The following is a 26949-nucleotide window of genomic DNA, read 5'->3' as shown; positions in this document are numbered from 1 at the left end:
TCAAAATATTAGCTTCCCTGGTTACCTCAAAACTTTGTTCTTTATAAAATTTTTAAAAGAGCTAATGACTAGAGGCTGGGTTTTCATTTAATTTTTAAAGGAGTGGTATTCTCAGCTGACAGTTGTCTATTTATTGGGAAAACAACATGGTAAACCCATTTTTGTTAAAATTCTCTTCGTTACATGAATCGGTCATATTTGTAGCTTTATAAAGGGTGGGGGCAGTGGCGGTCAGGGGAGTCATGACTTCCCATATTCTCTTTGGTCAAATTTTTATGTAGTGTCAAAGGCAATTTCAGTTCTGCTCTCTGATACATAAGCTTTTACACAAGCTATAAAATTGTTAAACTCAAAAGATTTGTTGGAGTATAAGTTTTCCAACCACTTAACACCTTTTTCAGGTAACTGGTTGTAAACCATTTCAGATAGGATCAGTGTATGTGTGATGGGAAATAGAGTGTGCAGATGAACGAGAGAGAGGATAGATCCTGTCCTTAGAGAAGACAGGCGGGATAAGATATGACAGCACTTCCGTCGGAGAGCAGAGTTCTTGGTGAGGTAATGATAGTTACATAAAGGGAGTTTTGATCACTTTTCTTAGGAACCAACTTCACAAGGATGTTTAAGTAAAAATACTACTAATTACAAAACAACTTTGTTGAACCAAGTAATCAACTGTTTAACCTGGTACTGGCTGTGCATAATGCCTAGAACAGTAGGCATTCAATAAGTAATTGGAACAGAAAATAAATATACTTAGTCTTATTGCATGATTTTAAGAAAAAAACTCGGTCTTTCCACATGAAGTGGTTAATGTATCAGTAGAATTTTTACCATGCCCTAGGGGGAGACACTTGGAATAATAAGAAGTAAGGCACCTTAGAATAATAGTCACTAGCAGTTTTATTGCTTAAATAGTCAAAGTAAAATATTCTTTCCTGCAGTTCTCTTTGAAAGGTGTGCTTTTCTTTAAAGCTAAGTGTTTATAAGTGGTAAGTAAAAATTTACCAACTTAATATTTTTTTCAATATATGGTTGACTTTTAGAGTATAAGCCAAATATATCAATACACATATAAAATTAAGGCTATAAATAGAAAAATACCAGGCAATTCTTCTGTCTTGTTCAGTGTGATATTTGTTGTTACCATGAAGGTACACTACAAAAGAGGCTTGATAACCTAAATCGCTTCCATTTCATCTGTAATTATAACTTTTAGTATGTTAAGTAACTTTTAGTATGTTAAGTAACATCTTAAAACCAGACTGTTGACTGGTTTTAAGACGACATCTACTTGGGTCAATATATATTTGAATTAAGTTGAGCTGTTTTCTATTTGTTTCTCATTTTCCTTATATGTGTTTCTCTTTCATTTTCCTTATATGTGTAATACAGAATTAGAGAAGGAATGTTGCTTTTGGTCTAAATATCAGCGGCTTTTATTGAGCTATAGAATTTGCATACGTATACATTTAATATGCATGTTAAAATAGAACTCTTAACATTTTAATCTGCGATATCTCCTCTTTCCTGAGTTTCTAAGGTTCGTGATTATGAAGCCTCAGCAGAGTGTTTTGAACAATCGAGTCTGAACTGTAATTAGAAGGTAGCTTTAAATGAATGCTTATTTGCTTACATTTTTGCCATTTTTAGTATAATAGTTTTGTGTCTGATCTTAGTATGCTATATAGTATTTCAGTATTACTAGAAACAACTTATACATTATATCCTCTTGCACTTTTTCTTTCAGTTGTCAAAATGTCACCATTATTGCTGGGATTCTAAGAAATCTCTACAGATGCCTCTGATGACATCAGAAACAATTGGTTCTAATCCTGTGAACTCTCTTGTGAAGAAAGCATGCGACTCCTTTGGTTTAGAGGCCATATCTTTCAGGTCATCCAGAGGTGCCCAAGCCACACCAACAGAGAAGATGGTGATACCTACAATGGAAGTATTTTTAAGTCAATTAAAACCAAGTTCCAGCTTATGTATAAAATTGCATGTATATATTTTTCACATATTAGTACGTAGTTGCAGACAAAACTGCTTTGTAATGCCTATCCCCTGTACCAAATGTTGGGCAGGTTTTAGCAGTAATCGTGATGAGAATGGCTAAACAGTTTGGTCAAAACCACAGGTTTTGCCATCAGTGCAATTTACCACCTTAACATTTGATAAAGTTCAACATCCATTCATGATAGTACACAGTAAGCTAGAAAGAGAAGGAAGCTTTCTTAACCTGATAATATCTAAAGACAAATAAGAACAAACCCTACAGCAAACATGCTTAGTGAAATGGTGAAAACTTCAAGTTTGGCATGAGAAAGGACCACCTGCTCTCATCACAATTAATTGTTATACTGGAGTCATAGCCAGTATAATAAAGCAAGAAAGAATGACACTAGAAGATGGGATATATAAATGATAAAAGTTTTCTAAGGTTCTTGCCTTGTCTGGGGAATGGTGACGAGTCCTCTGTGAATGATAACTCTTTCCCATTTCAATATGTGTTGCATTAGCAAATTGGCCAATAGTAAGAAACTGACAGGGACTTCTCTGGTGGCGCAGTAGTTAAGACTCTGCCTGCCAATGCAGGGGACACGGGGTTCAAGCCCTGGTCCGGGAAGACCCCACATGCTGTGGAGCAACTAAGCCTGTGTGCCACAACTACTGAGCCTGTGCTCTAGAACCCGCAAGCCACAACTGCTGAGGCCCACGTGCCTAGAGCCCATGCTCCGCAACAAGAGAAGCCACTGCAGTGAGAAGCCCACGCACTCTGCAGCATAGAGTAGCCCCTGCTCGCAGCAACTAGAGAAAGCCCACACAAAGCAGTGAAGACCCAATGTGGCCAAAAATAGTTACTAAAAAAAAAAAAATTGACAGTCTTTAATCCCAAAGCAAAAGTTTTCTGATGATGAAAACAGCCAGGGACTTTCCTGGCAGTCCAGTGGTTAAGACTCCATGCTTCCACTGCAGGGGCTTGGGTTTGATTTCTGGTTGGGGAACTAAGATCCTGCATGCTACACAGCACAGCCAAAATAAAGTAACAAAAATAGCCAAAAAGAAATGTCTATTAAGTGTAGACTACCATCTATCTACTGGAGGAAATCCCCCATAAAATTTTGAGAGTTTCTGTAATAGTTACTCCCTTCTATCCAGCTTCATCACCCTTCTAGTGGTATACAGTGATCAGAGTTGTGAATACTTAAGACATAAATAAAGCAGGTTTCGATGATGTAAAAGCTACTTGAAACAATTACTGATTTATCATCACCAGCTAATCCTCCCCTCTCCCTGGCGAAAGAAGTCAAAAAAATTTCTCCCCTTCAGTTTTCTTCACTTTTAATTCTACATTCAAGCTCAGATTGTCTAGCTCAGGCCCAGTATATAATTAGAGTTAGAAAACCAAAACAGCTGTGCCCTAGCCCTGAACACCTATCCATCTTCTGGCTTTTGTTAACTTTCACTTTGCTATCACTAAAGGATAACTTTCATGAAAATAGTGCAGCCCAACCTCCTGAAGTTCAATTAATCACATAGGGAGAATATATTTGAATTTATTTAGTTCACTTTATGTAGCCTGAATCCAATCCTGTTAACCATAAATGCAGTAAGCTACACTTTTAAGGAGTATGATAGCAAAAAGGTCTTCAACATAAGTTAGCTGAAGAATACATTAAGAAGACAGATGCATAAAAATAAGCCATTGTATATATAGCTTAAATTGCATGTATCCATTCTCTATTCTACTTAATAAAAACAGTATTCCATCAATACCTATAAAAGTACACAAGTGCATTAGCAGAGGTGCTAATAAATGTATAAAAGGAAAAGTCATTAGGAATTAAATAGGGAAAAGAAAGTAAAGAGGAGTATAGAAAAATGTAAGGCTGTTCATTCCCCCGCTCCCAAGTTAGCATTTTTGTTTTTTAAATATTATTGGACTCCCAATCACTCCGTTTTTATCCCAGGAAAGGGAACCTCAGCTTTTTCTTGGCCTGTTGATCTCAGCAACACACATGCTAATGTCTTCAGGAACTAGTGGCCTTTGCCAAAGGTAATATTAAGGTTGGGGTAAGAGAAAGAACCTTTTTATACCCTTTTATAAGTGTTTCATTATCTCAAGGGGGAAAAAAGACACTGAAAAGGAAATTAAGTGGAATAGGGTTAAAGTCTTAATTGGTGATCTTAGAAAACTCATGCCAGATTGAAAACTACTAAAAAAAAAGGATAAATTATCAAATAGCAGATTCATAGTAAGTTATGATAAACTGTAATTGTGGGGTTATATATTCCAAGTGTGAGCCAAACATGAACACCTGTAACATATTTCCTTGACCTATGACATAGTTCTCAATGGCAATTCTCCCCAAAACGCAGTGGTTAGGTAAGGATTCAGCCAGACTTGCCTGGGTTTTGTTTTGGGTTTTTTTAGAGGATTACAAAATCTTTATTTTTTTACTTTTTTGGCCACAGCACACAGCATGGGGGATCTTAGCTCCCCGACCGGGGATCGAACCCACGCCCCCTGCAGTGGAAGCGCAGAGCCTTAACCACTGGCCTACCAGGGAAGTCCCTGCCTGGATTTTAATACTGGCCTCACCACTTACTAGGTGTGTGATTTGGGGAAGTTTGTTTCCTTATCTGTAGAACGAGATTTAGTAGGGCTGCTTTGACAATTAAATCAGTTAATATTGGGTAAAACTCTTAGAACAATGACTGCCATCCTGTAGATGTTTGTTCAATCAAACAAACACTTAAGTTTATATTTACTCCTAAAATTCACTGAACCTCTCCCCAGTTCCCTTCCCAGACAAAGGACAAGGACCTTACCTGTATCATGTGCAGCAGCAGCAGGCCCTCGAACATCATCATAGGACTGCCCATCTGTGACAACTACCAGGAAGTTCTTGTTGGGACTGTCCCTCATGGGACCAAACACATTTCTAACAGTAAAGGAAATGGCATCACCAGTAGCTGTCCCACCACTCATATAGCGGATGTTTCTGATAACGGCTAGGACATTCTCTTTGGTGCTATAGTCAGTGAAACTGAATTCTGTGCGCTGATCGTAGGTGAACTGTACGGCAGCTATCTTGGCACCAATGTCTGAGATTTCAAAAGTCTTAGCTATGTTGGAAACAAATTCAAGCATGAGGCGGAAATTACTTTCTCCAATACTACTGGAGCCATCAACTAGAAAGGCGATGTTCACTGAGTTATAACAGGTCTTGCTGCACATCATTTGCTCATGAGTGCAGAGCTTCTGTACCAGAGGTTTTACGTATTTTGTGGTGCCAAACCAATTGGGCATGTGGTAAGAGAAGAAGCCATTATTCCGACAGACAGCCTAATGGGAGAGACACAAAAAAGATAACCAAAGGAATCAAAAGTTGTTTCTTTAAAATTAGGAAAACATTAAATCTTGAATCTTCAAAGTTAATCCAGATATGGGCCAGTCAGCACTACGCCTAGAGGTCCAAAACTGAATCACTACTATAACAAGACACCTCTCAACTCCTTACCTTGTCAACAAATGCAACATCCTGAACCATTCCCAGTTCCTCAGGGATAGGCTTAGCCACAGAAACTATAAATACATTGACACCAAACTCTCTGGCCACAATGCCTGCTTCCTCGATGTCATCAGAAGGCCAGCCATCAATAAATACCACCACCACTTTGGGAATCCCTTTTCTCACTCCAGTGTCTTCTGTGAAGAATTTCTGGGCGGTGTGCTTCAAGGCTTTTCCTAGGTTTGAAAAAGAAGCAAACTGGAACGGCACCACTGCTCAAAATGACACTTCTATTTCCCTGTATGAACTTGATGCCTCCAAGTTTAAGAATTTAACTTATGTAGAACTCAGTTCTTTAACATATGCATCAGATGGGAAAGTTTAATTATCCATCATGCCTATTTTTTGTCTTCACAACCCACATTTCTTCCCCCATCACCTACCTCCCAGAGCGTTACATTTCCTTTCCTTACATCAATCACCAGTCAGAAACATAAACCTGACTCCCACTTCTGTACTTGTGCTCTCTATCTAGCTCCTTAGTGACTGATGAGTACCTCTATGGACTCAGAACAAGAAGTCTCTCCTCAGAAGGTCCAGCATTCTATTCTAGTTCTTTCTGTCACATCTGCATTCATTAGATGAGTCTGTTGATCTCTGCTTCTTTTAAATATTCTAAACAGGTACTTCTCTAAAGTGACATCTGCCCTACCTGAGGATTATAAGGCACAATGTCTTATATTTTTTTTAAATGAGCAATACCAATAAACCCTTTGGTACATTTTCCATTATAAATTAAGTATCTCAGGTATCAAGTGCAGACCTAACCAAGATCAGTGCCAGGAAGAAGAGTTTCACTTCTGCTTATATAAAATAGCATAATACTGTCTTACATGTCTGATCATTCATAACCCTCTCTGTGTTACATCCCAGATGCCAAAGTCTACTTACCTGTATTGGAATTACCCCCTCTGAAACCTACTTCCTTTATGGCAAACAAAACATCTTTGGCTGATGTAAAGTTTTTCAAGTAAAATTCTATTTGGGGATGTTCACTAGGCAAAAAAGGGAAAAAATGTTATCCAGGGAGAATTGGAAGTGTAAAACAAACAAGCAACATTATATACCTTAAAAAAAAGTCTTTAAATTGGACAATGCCTAAGTTTCTTAATTCCACAGCATACCGCCAACTAGGGTATATTGCATCCTTACTTGAATTTTTAGGGTTCTTTCAAAAAATGTAACAAAAACAATTGCTACCTTGAGGGTTTATTGTATTCTGGGTAATATGCTAAATACATACTACATGTATAATCTCATTTCATCATAACTGTACAAGGTAGGAATTATTATCCCTATTACATAAATGGAGGCCCAGAACACTTAGGTAATTTACCCAACAAAACATAACCACATTTTAAATTCAGGTTTGTCTGGCTCCTAAACTATATGAAGCACCTGAAACCAGGTGGCTCAGGGCACTGGGCTTAATGGAAATCTGCAGAGTTGGGCACCAGATAGTAGGAACATAGCTGGGTGTGAGTCTAGGTCTGCTCCAGTGGGGGACCTTGGAAGCCCTGAATAGTCTGGGTCTAATAACCCAGGTCTCTGGTCAGAAGAGGCAATTTCAGTGACACTAAGGCCAACATTTTTAAAATGAGAAAACTTACAAGCAAACAAATTATAAAGTATTATAATATTGAATTTTTCTTATGATAAATGATATTGACATTTGCTAGTCTTACAATTATGTGTATTTTAATAGATTTGGGATTTTTCATATTTAATAGTAAAAGAATTTCAGCTTTTATAACTGTGTTCATTAGCGACTATGTTGAGTGAAAACAATTACTTAAAGCACAATTTGTTGTGTTTAAAACTTTTAGATAAGTCAAAATTTCATCAGTGCAAAATTTTAAGATCTTAGCATTATCAATTGCCATTAAGTCAAGATTTCTGAAGGAAATAGCACTCATTGTATTTCTGCATACCTGGTGGCATGATTTCTGTATACTTGGTGTAATGGTTGGGTCACAAAATCAGTTTTCATGAGTCGATAACCTTTTTATTTTTATGGTCACTTTTCAACTATCCAAATTATTATTTATGAGATTTAGTCTTATTTTTGCATCCTTAATGAGACATTCTCTTATTCTACTTAAATATAAACCCTTGACATAGTTTATCTATTCTAATGTTCTTCCTAAAATAGAAAAATCATAAATCAGGAAGTTTATAAAGAAGCTAGTCTTTGTATGCGTCTACAAAGTAGTGTAGCTTTCCTCTTGAAAAAGAGTTAGGTAAAAACAGCAAAGAAAAAATATTAGAAGAAAAATATTGAGGGGAATTTGCCCTATGAGATGTTAAAATATACACTAAAGCTTCAATAATCAAAGCATTGTAGAAAAGATGTTAGAGTTAGCATATGGATCAAAGAAATATTTGTCTAAAGTTATAAATTGATATCACAAATGAATGGAATAAGAAGCTCATTTTTTTTAAGATATGGGACAATGGTTAAATTATGTATAAAACAACAAAAAGATTCTTACACCAAAAAAATTCTAAGAACCAATTGTAAAAAACAAGATAAGAACAAATGAAATATAAATATTTGTAATACTACTTGTGACACCCTTACACAGAGCTGATAGTAGTTTAAACTGAATCAACTTTCTAGAAAGCAATTGAACTGTTTATTTCAGAAGCCTTAAAAATATCAGAACCCTTTGACCCAATCTCACTTCTGGGAATCTAGCCGAATGAATTTATCAGAGGCAGCACAAGGATGACATAAGGATGTTCAGCACAGTGTAATTGTGAAAAAACAATAGAACGGTTAAATAAATCATGCTAAGGAACATTATGAAACATCATTTTTTGAAGAATATTTGTGATACTGAGCTCACAATGCCCAGTATTGTGAGCCTCGGTATTTTGATGCTCAAAATAATGAGGGATTAAAAAAAAAAAGCAGGCTATAGGACATTTTTATAATCTGAGCTTTTGAAAAAGAAATACACACATATGTACCATCAAATATTTTCTTAAAATACTGAAAGGAAATAAAACATTTTACATTGATTATCTCAGAGGGGTATATTTGGGAAATTTGTTTTCTTTGTGTTTTATATGTTTTTCAAGCTTTCTCTAATGAGCATATTATAATCCTAAAAGACATCAATAAATACTACTATACAATAAATAAAAGGTTAAGCTTCAGATTTCCAATCAAGGGAATATGGAAAGAGCTAAAAAGAATAACGACCGAATACGGAGGAGAAATAAACATCACTGCTTCCTCCTTCAGCGAAGAGAAATTAGGAATTGAGCAGAGCAGATGTGCAGAAATAATCTGTACGAGCAACAAGCCTTTTAGCCTACCTTCTGGTCCTCAAATAGATAGCATATAATTCTCTAAGTCCTTTTATTCCAAAAAGGAAGCACTTATACTGCCCAGTCTGCTCAGGCAGTCTTAAATTCTGACTTTATAATTTGGGAATCCAGACTGTCCACACCTCAATTTGTTTATATTGAACTGAAATGAATGTACCTACTAAAAGGATTGATCATTTGTCATCATTCAAGACATCATTCAAGTCTCCTCCCATTTTAACAAGGTTGGTACCTGGCTTGAACAAGGCCCACGTGCGGTCCTTCTGTTCCAATTCCCAACATTAGAGCCACTTTCCCAACAAAATTCTTCTGTAGATTAAATCGGCGTTGCCCGATATTAAAACTTCCATCAATCAGAAATGCAATGTCTGCTTTACAGTCTGTGAACACCCAAACAAGTCTTTCCATTAGCAGTTTCAAGAGAAGGGAGGGAGAGAGAGAAAATGTTATATTCCCAAATGGATATCCGGACTCTTACCCTTATTGCCAGTTTTCTTCTCCGGTGTTTTCTTTAGTCGTTTACCTGAAACAAAAAAAGCACCTGGCATTAGCAAAAGGAAGACAGTTCCATAGAAAGAGACCACAAGGGAAAAGCTCATGATAAGGAGTGTCATTCTTTTTTTTTTTTTTTTTTTTTTTTTTTAACAAGTTTTTTTTTTGTTTGTTTTGTTTTTTTAAATTTTATTTATTTATTTATTTATTTATTTTTGGCTGTGCTGGGTCTTCGGTTCGTGCGAGGGCTTTCTCTAGTTGCGGCAAGTGGGGGCCACTCTTCATCGCGGTGCGGGGACCGCTCTTCATCGCGGTGCGCGGGCCTTTCACTATCGCGGCCCCTCCCGTTGCGGGGCACAGGCTCCAGACGCGCAGGCTCAGCAGCTGTGGCTCACGGGCCCAGCTGCTCCGTGGCATGTGGGATCTTCCCAGACCAGGGCTCGAACCCGTGTCTCCTGCATTAGCAGGCAGATTCTCAACCACTGCGCCACCAGGGAAGCCCAGGAGTGTCATTCTTGAAAATACTTTTTAAAAAAATTAATTTCCTCATGATTTTCTGGACTAGGGAAGCAATACCCCAACAAAGAAACAAGTCAGGACTGTAGTAGACCTACATATTTAATATGCCTCCAATCCAGGACTTTGATATCCCAAACCCACAGTTGAGGCAGGATTGGAAACTCAGAGTTAGATGCTAATGTTCTTAATTTCTTTGACTTTAAAATTGCCACAGTCTTAGAAAGGGAGATGCCTGGCTATTTCTCAAATAGACACGCACTCATTTCTTTTATTCATATGACAAATGGAACTATAAGTTCATGGTACTTTTACTTAGACCAGTTTCTAGGCATAGCTTATCAAATCAGGGAGAAATGGTAGGACTTCAAGAGAATGTCTAGTAGCAGAGTTTATAAATGAAAATAAAAGAAGGATAAGGAATTTGAAATATAAAATTGAAAGTTTCCCTATGCAATATACCAGTAAAGATATTTGCTTTGTGTTTCAGTATTTTAAAAAAGGAAAGCTTTTATCAATAACACTTATTTATAACTTCCTAATGCTGTGCCAGGCAACTAGGAGATAGGTTCCATATTTCATACCTATTGCTGGACGTGCTGTGGACACTGCTTGTCCTGTGGCTTCCTGGGTACCGCTTTTGCCTTCTGTTAAAATAAAGAAAAGACTATTTTTTCCTCTTCCTTCCTTACCATCAAAGCATAATGAATCTAATTTAGGGTTCTATAGGATGATAAATGTAATAGAGTGATGGCAATTGCAAGAGTAATTGCTGCATGCTAGTTTCAAAGAACCAAAATGGATTCTCATGTATTGTATCGTATTTTTAAAAGATCACCATAAAATGAATTCACATTCATTCACCTGTTTTTTTGAGTTAGGGTTATTTGGTAAATGTCAGGGCATTCTGACTGCAGGCAATTCAATTTTCTATCGCCATCTTCTGACAGCAAGCTAATTTTCCCCCCATTTACCCAAGTTTGGCTTGAGTGTGTCCTTAACCCTTCGGATCCCCTGACTCTAACCCACAGTTGACCCTTCCAGTCTTGATCACAAGTTTTTCCATTAGAGTCAAAGAGGTTGAGCTGAGAAAAGCAGAAAACTTTTTTGGGGGTTGGGGAGACAATATTTACACAAAAGTAAGAACACTTTAATTGTACCTACTTGTCACTGTGAAAGAAGCAGACCATCTGGAAAGCGTCTGAGACTGGATGCCATTGGCAACTACTGAGGAATAGTTTTCTCGACCTGGTAGGCTATAGATTCGTACGGGTCCCCCTGAGTTGCTGATTACCCCCCTGCAACACAAGAATAACAGCTGAGACTCTCTCCACACTTTTTCAGGGGCATTTGACTGACTTATATTGCCATACTGCATCTATTATTCTGATTAATCAAGAAAATAGTTCAGGGCTTCCCTGGTGGCGCAGTGGTTGAGAATCTGCCTGCCAGTGCAGGGGACACGGGTTCGAGCCCTGGTCTGGGAAGATCCCACATGCCACGGAGCAACTGGGCCCGTGAGCCACAACTACTGAGCCTGCGTGCCTGGAGCCTGTGCTCCGCAACAAGAGAGGCCGCGATAGTGAGAGGCCCGCGCACCGCGATGAAGAGTGGCCCCCGCTCTCCGCAACTAGAGAAAGCCCTCGCACAGAAACGAAGACCCAACACAGCCAAAAATAAATAAATAAATTAATTAATTAATTAATTTAAAAAAAAGAAATGAAAGGTTAAAAAAAAAAAAAAAGAAAATAGTTCAGCAGGGAAGCCATCTAAGGATGCTGTCAACCTTTTTAAAAACTTGCTTACACAGGTACAAAATCTGCCCAGGGAAATGGTTTTGTGCTGTGAAACTTCTTAAATGTTAATAAGGACACACTTGCAGTTTCCTGTTCCCTACAGCTCAGAGGATCAGAGTTAAGAGCGCCAAACAGTTTTCTAAAATACCTTAACTACATGTCCTTGAACTTCATTTTTTTAAAAAAAGTGTCATACTGGCCATTCTCTCACAGGACAGGAGAGTGGTGATGAATATGGGCTCTGGAGGCAGACCTGGGCTTTCAGTCCCAACTCTGGCACTTGCTAACAGTTGTGGCCTTGGGCAAGATACTTGACAACTCTCTGAATTCAGTTTCCTCATCTGTAAAATGGAGTAAAATTGTACCTACCTTGTACAGCTGTAGAGTTGTCATGGAAGTTAAAATAATGGCTGTCATACAGTAAAAACTCAGTAATATAGTACATGATTAGGAATGTTTTTAGAATCACAGGACTCTAGCTATCCAGAAATAATGCAATTTGCCTTTAGTCAGAAAGCTTCCCCTATGTAGTTGGTGACTCAAGGATATCCAGGAAAACCTTAAAAATGTGTCCATCTTCTATGGCCAAAATTGGTACCAAAAGAAAGAAAAGGTGGGAGGGGGTGTCCAGATGGCTAAAGAGAAAGGGAAATAATCACACTTGCATTTCTCTCCCCTTGGCATGTTGGAGCTTACCTGTGGATGGCGGCACCACAGATGCTTGATACAGAAGCATATACTATGTTCCCAAACACCGAGAATTCCTCCAGAGGGCAACCCCCTGGACAGAGCACATCTGCTTTTTCTTTCCTGATGTCCAGGCCTCTGGTAAAGCATGTGATAGCGATGGGAACTGAAGAGAAAGGAGAGAAGTAAAAACCATTCTTAGGACATTTAGGGAAGTGGTGGTGGGGGAACTAGAATATGAGATTGAAATTTTACTTCCCTAATTTCTTTTTTTTAAATTAATTAATTAATTAATTAATTAATTATATCTGTGTTGGGTCTTCGTTTCTGTGCGAGGGGTTTCTCTAGTTGCGCCAAGTGGGGGCCACTCTTCATCGCAATGCGCGGGCCTCTCACTATCGCGGCCTCTCTTGTTGCGGAGCACAGGCTCCAGACGCGCAGGCTCAGTAATTGTGGCTCACGGGCCCAGTTGCTCCGCGGCACGTGGGATCTACCCAGACCAGGGCTCGAACCCGTGTCCCCTGCATTGGCAGGCAGATTCTCAACCACTGCGCCACCAGGGAAGCCCTGCTTCCCTAATTTCTACATTTCTTTTTAAGAATATTGATGTAGGTACTGTTCCACACCATTCCAGATTTTAGCAAGCCAAAAATCAATTTTCCAATTTAATCTAGTTCTCAGACACTGTAAAGTCTAATGGGAGAATTTAAGTTCTTATCAGTTTGGAGATACATAATTGGAAATATATCAGAATTAGAAAACAACATTAGTCATTGACCATTTATTAATTCATTCTAGAAATATAAGAACCTCAACTCTGATTACAACTGTGTACATAGTTGCCTTAGGTGAAGATATTAAATCTGGGTTGAACCTCTGAGGAACAATTTTATAGACACATGCACAAATCTAAGTCATCCGTTGCTTCTGAGGGCCATTTATATCAGTTTTCTTCAAATGCAGTGCATAAAAATTATATTTTAATTTAAGCAAACCAGTAAAAAGATGTTTCACTTTACAGAACGTCATTTAGCTCAATCATTCATTTTTCAGCTGAAGTAATTAAAGCCATGGGGTTATTTTGCCCAAGGTCACACAGCCCAAGGAAAATTCTGCAACTCCTGCAGGACAGGAAACAGAGAAGTTAGTCCGTTCAGAATGGATCATTTTGATCTGAATTGAACCTGCTTATTTCTGCTCCAGATCTGTCCAGAGAGATATATCAGGCAGTGAATGCAGTTTTAGAAAGCACTGTTAATACTCTCAAGTTTTACACGGTCAACCCGACTAATAATCATAGTTTTTACTACAAAAGATGTTAGAGACAAGCCCTTGGCAACGTGTAACAAGATAACTTAATACAACATATTAATTCATCAATTTACTGTGACTATTAAATTGAGGATGTTATTAAATACTATTTTCCAAACACTGGAAATTATGGTTATCCAAACCTTTTTGAAACAGATGGTATCCAAACGTTTTTGAAACAGATGTTAATCATTAAAAAAATTTTTTTTTTCTTTTTCCAAGACAGTAGTGCTGTCTGGTCATACTGCCCCACTGAGAAGCCTGCCTCTAGCAAGGACCCTCTTCTAAGAGCGCTCTGTGCCCAGCTGTGCCCTGGACTGTACACCTCCATGGAAAGGAAGGCAGGACGCCATGGAAGGTACAGTGCTGATTCCTTAGCTCTGAAACACTCTAGATTGCTGGGCAAGTTAAAATCCTTACCAAGAACAGTAACCTCGTACCTAGGAGTTTCATACCTGTTAGCAAACAGCCTTAATTTTCCTCCCATTTTCGAGGCACCAGTGGCTCTGCCTTTAGCTGCCAACACTGACTTTAGTGTTTGTGTGAGGGGGCACTGAATACAGCCCTCTGCAATACTTACCTTCCTTTCTCCTTTCAAGAAAAATAAAGGATAGATTTTGAAAAAGAGTTTGCTTTTTATGTTGTATAAAACACACCGAACCACACACACTGACTCGGACTTCTACGTGTGGAACACACTCTTTTTTAGACTCTCTCGAATATGAAATGGGCCCGTAAATGCTTTTTTTTTTTTTATAGGGGTCAAACAAGATGGGACAACGACGTAAGCCTCTTTCACTCCCGAAACCTCTCTCTGTCTCTCTGACAGTCTGAAGGCCTCTCCCTGACCCCAAACTCCGCGGAACACCCGGGACTACGGCGCTCCTCGGTGGGGCTCAACTAACACTCCCAGCCTTGACCTTCTGCTGCCGCTGCTCGGCTTGCTGGGGGGAGAGGAAGCTCCGGGGTTGTGGGTGTGGATGGGGGGAGGCTTCCTTCTCCGCACCTTGTGAAGAACGTCCCCATCGGACCCCAGGAGCCCCTTCCCGAGGGAGAAATGGGTAAGCCGGAGTAGATGGGCTGTAGGTATGAATGGGGTGCGCCAGGCAGCAGTTCCAACCTTCGCACCCTTCTAGCTCCGGCCCCCGGCCAAGGCCCAGGGGCTCCATCTGAGTGCGTTCCTACGCGCTGGCCCGCAGCCCCTCGCACCCCGCGGAGAGAGCCCCGCTCCCGGACCCGGGAACCCGCAACTCACCGGCTCCCTCGCTGCCCGCGGGCTCTGGCAGCAGCAGCAGCAGACAGACACCTGCGAAGAGAGGACAGCTCGAGGGCTGGTTCCAGCCTCCACCTCCACCTTGCTTGGTGCGAGGGGAAGAGGGCGGTGAGGGCCGCGTACCCACCAAGGCAGAGAACCGGGATCCAGGCTGCAGACATGGTAGTCTAGGGGCTGCTCGGACCTGGAAAAGAGGGAGAATGCAAGGGAGGCTCCCCGAGAACGGAGACCCCTACGTCCCCACCACACCGCGCCCGCCCCCCGCCCCCTCAGGGATCCCGCACCCCTCGGAAACCCAGGGGAGGCCGAGGAGAGGAGGAGACCGAAGAGGCCGCTGCCTGGGAGCTCGTGCCACTCTCAAGCTGGAGGCGACGCTCCGGCTGCAAATCGAGCCAAACTCAGAGTCGAGATGCAACCCCGGACCAGGAGGAGGGTGCACTCTGAAGACAGACAAGCTGGGAGCGACAAAGGGAAGACACGAACAGGCAGGCGTCAGGGACCCGCACGCCCGCGCCGGACGCCGGGGGCTCTGCAGCTGAGTCGGGTCCGCCAGGCTGCGCCCAAGTGCGGAAAGCGCGGCTCCCACGGCCGCTATAAAGGCTGGGCCGCGCGCATGAGCACTGTGCGGGGGGCGCGCGGGGAGGGGGCGCGCGGAGAGGGGGCTGGTCCCCCGGGACCGGGCGGCGGCCGTCCAGCTCCGCCCTCACCCCCTGTCCGTCCCGGTGTGAGGCCGCGCCGAGGCGCCACCCCGCGGCGCGGGACTCGGCCACCTGGATGCCGCGTCCGTCCCTGGGGGAGGCGCGAAGGCCCGGCGGAGGGCCGGGGACCTCGGCGGCCCCGGCGTCAGGGGAGCCGGGACGAGTGTGGGGCGGCGGCGGGAGCGCGCGGGGAGGTTGCCCGACGTGCGGCGACCGGGCGGGGCTGGCGGCGGGAGCCGGCCTCACCCGGGCTGGGGAGTGGTGGTTCCCCGCGCACAGTCCCCGCGGCGCCGGGAACGCGGGGCCCCGGAGAGCTACCAGGTACACGCGGCCTCAGAACAAACTTCCCAAATCTGTGCTCCCGTTGAAACAAAGTTCGTACTTCTGAAGTCACGCCAACCTGGGTTGGATAAACGCATACCCTGTATTTGTTAGAAACCCCATCAACGGACTGGTTTTTCTTCGGATTTTAGGGATCCAGCCTTCCGACTTTGTTTCTGCCACGGTCGGATTTTCCCCGGGGGCTCCAATTACTGTCATGGGTAGGGCCACGCTTGGGAGGTGGCCCGGACCCTTCCTTACATTTGCCTTTTCTTCTTTTCTAGATCAGGAAGGATTTATGACTGCCTTTCCAAACTCCCCGACCTGGTGTCTGTTGGGATTGCACAGATCTCAGATTTGGTAATGTGCTCTTCCACCCCTCTCTTTCTCTCTCATCCTGGTAACTTTTCACATGAGGAAACGGGAGAAAGCAGAATTCACGGGGAGTGTAAAGTGACACAGGACCTGCAAGGCAGCTGAGGAACCACCCCCAGACGCAGGAGAGGGGGCACGATTTCGTTTTTTAAAAGTTTTATTTAGTCCAAAGAATAGGATTTTAGTTAGGTCTAAAGAATAACCAATAATTTATATACCATAAAATCCATCCCTTTTCAGTGATTTCCACGATTTTTAGTAAGTATACAGAGTCACGCAGCCATCACCACAATCCAATTTTAGGACACTTCCAGCACCCCTAAAAGGATCCCTTCTGGCCATTGGCAGCCAATCCCTTTTCCCGCCCTCAGCCCTAGGCAACACCAATGTACTTCCCGTCTCTAAAGATTTGTTTTTTATGGATATTTCATATAAATGGAATGATACAATATGTGGCTTCTTTTACTGAGCATAATGTTTTTAAGTTTCATTCATGTTGTAACATGAATGAGTTCTTCCTTTTTATTGCTGAATAGTATTCCTATACGTTTTATGTTAGGAAGGAAACACACCACCACCACCTGGAAGCCAAATATGGTAGTGGTTTTACAACTATCCTTTCAATCTGGAATGAGTCAGTATTGCACCAGGCAGCTGGGGAGGGAGGGGGGCGGTGTTGATTTCATTCCCTTTACTATCTGAATGTCTTTTGGAGAGAAAGAGACTGAATAACATTTGTGGACCAGGAAGTTTTTTTTGTTTTTTTTTTTAAATTTATTTTTGGCTGTGTTGGGTCTTCGTTTCTGTGCGAGGGCTTTCTTCAGTTGCGGCGAGCGGGGGCCACTCTTCATCGCGGTGCGCGGTCCTCTTACCGTCGCGGCCTCTCCCGTTGCGGAGCACAAGCTCCAGACGCGCAGGCTCAGTAGTTGTGGTTCACGGGCTTAGTTGCTCCGTGGCATGTGGGATCTTCCCAGACCAGGGCTCGAACCCGTGTCCCCTGCACTGGCAGGCAGATTCTTAACCACTGCGCCACCAGGGAAGCCCGATCAGGAGGTTTTTGATTCTTATTTTCATGGCTGCCTTAAAGATTTAATCCCTCTCATGGTAGAGAGAGTTGCCCTTTTCTTAGAAACCCAGCAATCTAGCCACCACCCCTGATATTTTCCTTGGGAGAAATGTTAAGCCTTCAGGACCATTAAAGCTGTCTTTATCATTATTGTTTGTTGCGTGTCCTCAGTCAGGTTTGGATAACCTCCTCCAATTAGGCTGGGCAAATTGTAGTGATGCTATCTAATTAGGGAGAGTTCACCTCCTGGAAAAAGGCTAGCACTCCACAGCTCAACCCAAATGGCTAAAAGGTGCTGCTCTGCAGAACTCCCACAAGGCTCAGCCCTCCTGTGATGTAATTTCACCGAGCCATTTTAGCAGTCAGAACTATGCAGCTATTTCCATCATCAACCCTGAGTCTGTGACTATTAAAAAATAAAGGAAATACCTCACTGAGTTTCATTGGTTGTTTACCCAAAGATGCAGTTTAATTATTTTGTTTTGAAACATTTAAGAGAAGTTAGTCTTTATTTTTCTATTTTGAAAGGCCAACCATGGAGAGTGAGGATGAGATTTCTCATTCTCACTTAGTTTGTACCTCAGGCTCACCATAAGTATATTGAGAAAAAAAATATCTGGACTTAAGAGGTAGTTGCTTCTGCTGTGGAAACATCTGAAGAAGAGACGGAAAGTCAAATAAATCTGGGTATGATTGACTTAAAAAGACAAATTGTTAAAATTATAGTTTTGTATTCAATTGGCTAACATTTCAGGGTATTGTACTTCTAGGATGCCTAGTTAGTTTATCCTGCTTTAATTAAGAGTATTTGATATTCAAATTTTAGACTAACTCTCTGTAGAGCGGTGGATTCCTAACTGGACTGCACAATGGAATCACCTGGGGAGCTTTAAAAAGTACTGAAGCCTGAGTCCCACCCCAGAGATTCTAATGTAATTGGTCTGGGTCAGGGCCAGGGCATTAGGAATTTTTAAAGCTCTCCAGGTGATTCTAATGTACTGCCCAGAGGGCCTAATACTTAGGTCAATGTTAGAGGTTAAACGAATAATTCTAATTTTTCATTCTTCTTTCATTATCTTTTCATTAAAATTCCACCTTAAATGTGCCTACTGCATTCCCCTGTTAAAACATGGAAGCATCTTCTGGCCTGATGGTTCTTTGAAAACGATCCTTAACAGGAAGGTTGGAAACTCATTTTCAAAAGCAATTTTCCCTGAATGTAGTGTCTGATCACATTTCTAACTTTGTGCAGAATGGGCTGGCCTTGGGTGGGGAGTGGGCTGCCTCTCAAACTGATACCTTAGGTGGCATCTTCAGGCTTTAGGATGAGGCTGAAAAGAGTTTCTCAAGTATAGCCGGGTTTTCTGAGTGGACTTGGCTCATTGGGTATACGTAGATAACCTCTAGTTTATGGGTCCCCTCTCTTCTGTTTTTATCTAAGTATGAATCTGGTGTTACCCTGAAGTTTTTATGTTTTTGTTGTTGGTATTTTGTTTTTATTTTTTAAAAGAATATCAGTCCTGTCCCGCGCCCTATACCTTTAACCTCCCCTGCAGACTGTTACTTAGCTAATGCAATGCATAGTGATTTGATTTTATTTTGGTTATGGTGATCTTAAAGTGAGTTTGTTCCCTTTTAGGAAGTGTATGTTTATCCTGCAGTATCCCATAAGTCTCTATGATTAGTTATAGAGCATAATCAGTTTGGAAACTCCTATCACCTGTGTTATTTGACCCACATTGATGTTTATTTTGTATCCATTTTTACTGCTTGATTCCTTTCCATTGTTCACATGTGATACTAAACAAGTATGTACATCTAGCCTTTCAGTTTTTGATGATTTCTAGCAATAGAATAAATGTTCACAGCCTCTGAGGAGTGAATATTAAAAAGTTGACTCAGAGATAACCTTATGACCACGAGCAATCACTTTCTTTTTCTGGGCCTTAGTTGCCTTTCCTATAAAGTGAAGGAGATTAGACCAAGCGATTGGAAGGGACCTCTGACTGGCTGAATTCTGTGGCTGGGCAGATGCTCCCTGGGCACATATAGCCTTCAAGAACTGTGCTGTTTCTGGGGTTTGGAAACCTTAGGAAACACTGGTTGTGCCAACTACCTCCCAGCACTCAATCCTTCTTATGGAAGGTCTCTTGCTATTCAACTCTCACTGCTAAACCGTGGCCTGGATCATGTTTGCCCCTTACTTACCAAGAAGTAATGGAGGTCACATTGCCACCGGAATGCCACCGGAATGCCCTCCTAAGCGAGGAAAGCAGTGACAGGGAGCATAAATTCATTGTATAGGCCCAGCACACGTCCCATGCAAGCTCCTGAAGGTGAATGATCTTTCTCTCTTGTTCATCACTGCACCTCTAGTCCCCAGTGAAGTGTCTAGCACATAATAGGTACTCAAGAAATATTTGTTAAATGAATGAGTCAATCCCATTCTGTCTTGTCATTTGCTATATTGTTTTTTAAAAAGTTAACTTTTTTAAAAAAATTATTTATTTATTTATTTACTTATGGCTGTATTGGGTCTTCGTTTCTGTGCGAGGGCTTTCTTTAGTTGCGGCGAGCAGGGGCCACTCTTCATCGCGGTGCGCGGGCCTCTCACTATCGCGGCCTCTCTTGTTGCGGAGCACAGGCTCCAGACGCGCAGGCTCAGCAACCGTGGCTCACGGGCCCAGTCGCTCCGCGGCATGTGGGATCCTCCCAGACCAGGGCTCGAACCCGTGTCCCCTGCACTGGCAGGCAGATTCTCAACCTCTGCGCCACCAGGGAAGCCCCCTAAAAAGTTAACTTTTTTAAAAAAATTATTTATTTATTTATGGCTGCATTGGGTCTTCGTTTCTGTGCGAGGGCTTTCTCCACTTGCAGCAAGCGGGGGCCACTCTTAATCGCAGTGCGCGGGCCTCTCACCATCGCGGCCTCTCTTGTTGTGGAGCACAGGCTCCAGACGTGCAGGCTCAGTAACTGTGGCTAACGGGCCCAGTCGCTCCGCGGCATGTGGGATCCTCCCAGACCAGGGCTCGAACCCGTGTCCCCTAGCATTGGCAGGCAGACTTCCAACCGCTGCGCCACCAGGGAAGCCCCCTGAAAAGTTAACTTTTGAACAGTTTTAGGTTTATAGAAACATCGATAAGATAGTAGAGTTCCCATATACCCCACATCCAGTTTCCCCTGTTAACATCTTACGTTAGTATGGCACAGTTGTCACAATCCATGAGCCAATACTGACACATTTTTTAAAATAAATAAATTTATTTATTTACTTTTGGCTGCATTGCATCTTTGTTGCAGTGCGCGGGCTTCTCATTGCAGTGGCTTCTCTCGTTGCGGAGCATGGGCTCTAGGCACGCAGGCTTCAGTAGTTGTGGCATGTGAGTTCAGTAGTTGTGACGCACAGGCTTAGTTGCTCCATGGCATGTGGGATCTTCGCAGACCAGGGATTGAACCTGTGTCCCCTGCATTGGCAGGCGGATTCTTAACCACTGCACCACCAGGGAAGTCCCAATACTGACACATTAACTAAAGTCCGTATTTTCCGCAGATTTCCTTAGTGTTTACCTAATACCCTTTTTCTCTTCCAGGATCCTATCCAGGATACCGCATTATGTTTAGTCAGCATGTTTTCTTAGACTCCTTTGCACTGTGACACTTTCTCAAATGTTCCTTATTTTGATGACCTTGACAGTTTTTAAAAAAATTTATTAATTTTATTTATTTATTTTTGGCTGCATTGGGTCTTGGTTGCTGTGCATGGGCTCTCTCTAGTTGCGGCAAGCGGGGGCTACTCTTCATGGCGGTGCGTGGGCCTCTCATTGCAGTGTCTTCTCTTGTTGAGGAGCACAGGCTCTAGGCATGCAGGCTTCAGTAGTTGTGGCACATGGGCTCAGTAGTTGTGGCATGCAGGCTCTAGAGCACAGGCTCAGTAGTTGTGGCACACAGGCTTAGTTGCTCCACGGCATGTGGCATCTTCCCAGACCAGAGCTCAAACCCGTGTCCCCTGCGTTGGCAGGCGGATTCTTAACCACTGCACCACCAGGGAAGCCCACCTTGACAGTTTTGAAGAGTACTGGTCAGGTATTTTGTACAGTGTCCCCCAGTTGGGATTTGTCTGATGTTTTTCTCATCATTAGACTGGGGTTATGTGTTTTGGGAAGGAGGGCCACAGAGATAATGTAACACATCACATCAAGGGCACCTCCTATCAACATGACTTATCACTGTTGATGTTGACCTTGCTCACCTGGCTGAGGAGTGTTTGTCAGGTTTCTCTACTGTAAGATTGTTCTTTTGTTCCCCCTTTCCATGTTGTCCTCTCTGGAAGGATGTCACTATATGTAGCCCACACTTAAGCAGTAGGGAGTTAAATTCAACCTCCTTGAGGCCAGAGTAACTTACATAAATTATTGGGAATTCTCCTGCAAGGAAGATTTGTCTCTTCTCTCCTGTTTATTTCTATACTTTTTTTTTTATATATATGGCACTTCTTCTCCAAAAGGCTGTAAGCTCCTTGAAGGCAGAGACCATTCCATGTGCTCCTCTATGTTCCCAACGACTTGCACGATGCTTTGGAGTACAGACTAGCTGCTCAGTCAACAGTGTAAAGGATGGGCCATAGCTTCCAGTCCTGGGAATTTTCTGCTGATGGCTTATCCTTCTTTCTCACTGTGAGATTTGGGCCAGAAAGTTGCATATTTGGTTCTCAGCAAAGGTATAATCAAAATGCTAAAATAATGGTGATCCTGACACTGTAACAAGCTCTTTATACGTGTTATCATAGAATCTTTGTAACACACCTGGGAGGTGGATATCATCCTAATTTCATAAATGAAGATACTAATGCCCAGATTTATTAGAAGACATGTCCCAAGTCACACAGGTAGAAAGCAGAGCCAAATCGGGGTCTCTAAAGCCCATGCCTTTAACCACCAGATTATACCGTCTTTTCCCTCATAATAGCCAAATAAAGCCACGTGGAAAGGTTTGAATAAATGCCAGAAAGTGAGGGAAATGCCAAGGACTATATATGGAAAAGGAAGAAATAAATCCTTTAGTGGAAGTGCCTGGTAACATCTTCCAGGAATGTGTGGCCCTTGAAATCTGCTCTAAAATTAGTACATCCTCAGAGAAATGCATAATTGGTTGGTTAGCATAACAAAATAATTAGAAAATATTATTATGCATTCCAAACACAACACAACAGGTTCTGCTCATACTATTAACATTCAAGTCAAATAATAATTTCTTTTTTTAATAAATTTATTTATTTATTTATTTATTTTTGGCTGCATTGGGGCTTCGTTGCTGCGCACAGGCCTTCTCTAGTTGTGGCGAGTGAGGGCTACTCTTCGATGCGGTGCGCGGGCTTCTCATTGCAGTGGCTTCTCTTGTTGTGGAGCACGGGCTCTAGGCGTGCCAGCTTCAGTAGTTGTGGCACACGGCTTAGTTGCTCCGTGGCATGTGGGATCTTCCCGGACCAGGGATTGAACCCATGTCCCCTGCATTGGCAGGCAGATTCTTAACCACTGCACCACCACAGAAGTCCCTTCAGCTGTTTTTAGATTGAGTTATTTAAGATCAATAGTTTTTTAATTGTAATAAAAGCTGTTACATGACTAAAGCTAAATTATTATGCATTAGGCCCAAGAGTTGCATTTGGGGTTTTAGTTTTCTTCCTTAAAAAAAATTGTTATGAAAAATTTCAAACATATGCAAAAAGTAGATAAAATATTTCAGTGAATCCATCTATTAAGCAGTTTGAACAATGATCAATTTATGACCCTGTTTTGTTTCTTCCATGTCCTTACCCCTGATTATTTTGAAGAAATCTCAGACATTATGATCTTGAATTTCTAAAGATCTTTCTGTAAGAACTCTCTTTTTAAGTATAACAATATTAGTATTATCATACCTAAAAAATTAATAATTCTATAATAATTAGCCACTTACGGTTTATATTGCTTCAGTTTTCTTACAAATTTTATATTTAAATGGATCATTTGCTGAATGAAGATAAAAATAAGGTTTATACATTATAATTATTTGATGTGTCTCTTAAGTCTCTTTTGATATTTAGGTTCTCCATCTTTCTTTTAAAATTTTCTTTCTTTATCTGTTTGCTTTTTATAGAAAAATCCAGATCATTTTCTGTAGCTTTCCTCATGGTTTGTATTTTGCTGATTGTATCTCCATGGTGTCATTAAACATGTTCTGCTGTCCCCTGTATTTCTTATAAATTTGGGAATTAGCTATAGAGGCTTGATCAAATCAGGTAATTTTGTTGTTGTTCTTGTTGCTGTATGTATGTGTAATACTTTATAGATGGCACTTTGTACTTTTTTTCCCCTCCAAGGGAATCAGATTAAATTTATTTAAGTCAATGACTGCCAAACTTATCCAACCATAGGACTCTTTAAAAAATAACAAATAAAATCTCTTGGACTTCATTGATCATATTTAATAAACAGTCGTCAAGTTGGTAAGAGTATCATTTATATTCTGTAGGACAGGCAGTTTGTACTTTAAATCATCAGAGGTAAAATGTTTCCTTTTGTGATGTTATCAGCCATTAGTAAGCATTGTCTTGATCCATTAATTTATTGGACCTTACAAAGTGGTGATATTCTTAATTTTAGCATTCCTTCTTCATTTATAATGTGGAGTACTTCTAAAACGAGAATCCTCTTTTTTTTTTTTATCCCAAGATACAGATCTTATGGGAAAGGCAAGATAAATGCTTCATTTTTTTTTTAAACATCTTTATTGGAGTAAAATTGCTTTACAATGGTGTGTTAGTTTCTGCTTTATAACAGAGTGAATCAGCTACACATATACATATATCCCCATATCTCCTCCCTCTTGCATCTCCCTCCCACCCTCCCTATCCCACCCCTCTAGGTGGTCACAAAGCAACGAGCTGATCTCCCTGTGCTATGCGGCTGCTTCCCACTAGCTATCTATTTTACATTTGGTAGTATATATAAGTCCATGCCACTCTCTCACTTCGTCCCAGCTTACCCTTCCCCCTCCCCGTGTCCTCAAGTCCATTCTCTATGTCTGTGTCTTTATTCCTGTCCTGCCCCTATGTTCATCAGAACATTTTTTTTTTTAGATTCCATATAGCATATGGTATTTGTTTCTCTCTTTCTGACTTACTTCACTCTATATGACAGACTCTAGGTCCATCCACCTCACTACAAATAACTCAATTTTGTTTCTTTTTATGGCTGAGTAATATTCCATTGTATATATGTGCCACATCTTCTTTATCCGTTCATCTGTCGATGGACACTTAGGTTGCTTCCATGTCCTGGCTATTGTAAATAGAGCTGCAATGAACACTGTGGTACATGACTCTTTTTGAATTATGGTCTTCTTAGGGTATATGCCCAGTAGTGGGATTGCTGGGTCATATGGTAGTTCTATTTTTAGTTTTTTAAGGAACCTCCACACTGTTCTCCATAGTGGCTGTATCAATTTACATTCCCACCAACAGTGCAAGAGGGTTCCCTTTTCTCCACACCCTCTCCAGCATTTATTGTTTGTAGATTTTTTGATGGTGGCCATTTTGACTGCTGTGCGGTGATACCTCATTGTAGTTTTTTTGATAATTTTATTTATTTATTTATTTATGGCTGTGTTGGGTCTTCGTTTCTGTGCGAGGGCTTTCTCTAGTTGGGGCAAGCGGGGGCCACTCTTCATCGTGGTGTGCGGGCCTCTCACTGTCGCGGCCTCTCTTGTTGTGGAGCACAGGCTCCAGACACGCAGGCTCAGCAATTGTGGCTCACGGGCCTAGTTGCTCCGCGGCATGTGGGATCCTCCCAGACCAGGGCTCGAACCCGTGTCCCCTGCACTGGCAGGCAGACGCTCAACCACTGCGCCACCAGGGAAGCCCCTCATTGTAGTTTTGATTTGCATTTCTCTAATGATTAGTGATGTTGAGCATCCTTTCATGAGTTTGTTGGCAATCTGTATATGTTCTTTGGAGAAATGTCTATTTAGGGCTTCTGCCCATTTTTGGATTGGGTTGTTTGTTTTTTTGATATTGAGCTGCATGAGTTGCTTGTATGTTTTGGAGATTAATCCTTTGTCAGTTGCTTCATGTGTAAATATTTTCTCCCATTCTGAGGGCTGTCTTTTCGTCTTGTTTATGGTTTTCTTTGCTGTGCAAAAGCTTTTAAGTTTCATTAAGTCTCATTTGTTTATTTTTGTTTTTGTTTCCATTTCTCTAGGAGGTGGGTCAAAAAGGATCTTGCTGTGATTTATGTCATAGAGTGTTCTGCCTATGTTTTCCTCTAAGAGTTTGATGGTGCCTGGCCTTACATTTAGGTCTTTAATCCATTTTGAGTTTATTTTTGTGTATGGTGCTGGGAGTGTTCTACTTTCATTCTTTTACATGTAGCTGTCCAGTTTTCCCAGCACCACTTACTGAAGAGGCTGTCTTTTCTCCACTGTATATTCTTGCCTCCTTTATCAAAGGTAAGGTGACCATATGTGTGTGGGTTTATCTCTGGGCTTTCTATCCTGTTCCACTGATCTGTGTTTCTGTTTTTGGGCAAGTACCATACTGTCTTGATTACTGTAGCTTTGTAGTATAGTCTGAAGTCTGGGAGCTTGATTCCTCCAGCTCCATTTTTATTTCTCAAGATTGCTTTGGCTATTCATGGTCTTTTGTGCTTCCATATAAATTGTGAAATTATTTGTTCTAGTTCTGTGAAAAATGCCATTGGTAGTTTGATAAGGATTGCATTGAATCTGTAGATTGCTTTGGGTAGTATAGTCATTTTCACAATGTTGATTCTTCCAACCCAAGAACATGGCATATCTCTCCCTCTGTTTGTTTCATCTTTAATTTCTTTCATCAGTGTCTTATAGTTTTCTGCATGCAGGTCTTTTGTCTCCTTAGGTAGGTTTATTTCTAGGTATTTTATTCTTTTTGTTGCAATGGTAAATGGGAGTGTTTCCTTAATTTCTCTTTCAGATTTCGCATCATTAGTGTATAGGAATGCAAGAGATTTCTGTGCATTAATTTTGTATCCTGCTACTTTACCAAATTCATTGATTAGCTCTAGTAATTTTCTCGTAGCATCTTTAGGATTCTCTATGTACAGTATCATGTCATCTGCAAACAGTGACAGCTTTACTTCTTCTTTTGCGATTTGGATTCCTTTTCTTTCTTTTTCTTCTCTGATTGCTGTGGCTAAAACTTCCAAAACTATGTTGAATAATTGTAGTGAGAGTGAACAACCTTGTCTTGTTCCTGATCTTAGTAGAAATGGTTTCACTTTTTCACCATTGAGAATGATGTTGGCTGTGGGTTTGTCATATATGGCCTTTATTATGTTGAGGTAAGTTCCCTCTATGCCTACTTTCTGGGGGGTTTTATTATAAATGGGTGTTGAATTTTGTCAAAAGCTTTTCCTGCATCTATTGAGATGATCATATGGTTTTTCTCATTCAATTTGTTAATATGGTGTATCACATTGATTGATTT

The 26949-nt window shown here is 41.3% G+C and overlaps 1 protein-coding gene across 3 annotated transcripts; it reads right to left on the bottom strand.

Annotated features, from left to right (window-relative positions):
* Nucleotides 1–868: 868 nt before the first annotated feature.
* COCH (cochlin) lies at nt 869–15467 on the bottom strand. 3 transcript variants are annotated; one of them, XM_057543617.1, is made up of 12 exons: nt 15275–15467; nt 15118–15174; nt 14973–15023; nt 12416–12572; nt 11088–11221; nt 10508–10570; nt 9394–9438; nt 9148–9295; nt 6471–6574; nt 5529–5755; nt 4837–5353; nt 869–1943 (listed from the first exon to the last, which is right to left on the bottom strand). In XM_057543617.1, the coding sequence occupies exons 2-12, from the start codon at nt 15149–15151 to the stop codon at nt 1768–1770; spliced, it is 1656 nt and encodes a 551-aa protein (XP_057399600.1). In that variant the 5' UTR covers nt 15152–15174; nt 15275–15467; the 3' UTR covers nt 869–1767. The 3 variants fall into 3 exon arrangements, with proteins under 3 accessions (XP_057399600.1, XP_057399601.1, XP_007180739.2); XM_057543618.1 differs by having other exon boundaries at nt 15314–15467; XM_007180677.2 differs by lacking the exon at nt 15275–15467 and adding an exon at nt 13402–13527 and having other exon boundaries at nt 15118–15141.
* Nucleotides 15468–26949: the final 11482 nt, after the last annotated feature.

This window comes from Balaenoptera acutorostrata, chromosome 3, assembly GCF_949987535.1.
Source record: "Balaenoptera acutorostrata chromosome 3, mBalAcu1.1, whole genome shotgun sequence".
Classification (NCBI taxonomy): Eukaryota; Metazoa; Chordata; class Mammalia; order Artiodactyla; family Balaenopteridae; genus Balaenoptera; species Balaenoptera acutorostrata.
Note: the sequence above shows the minus strand (reverse complement) of the source record. Positions and strands in the feature narration are given on the sequence as shown.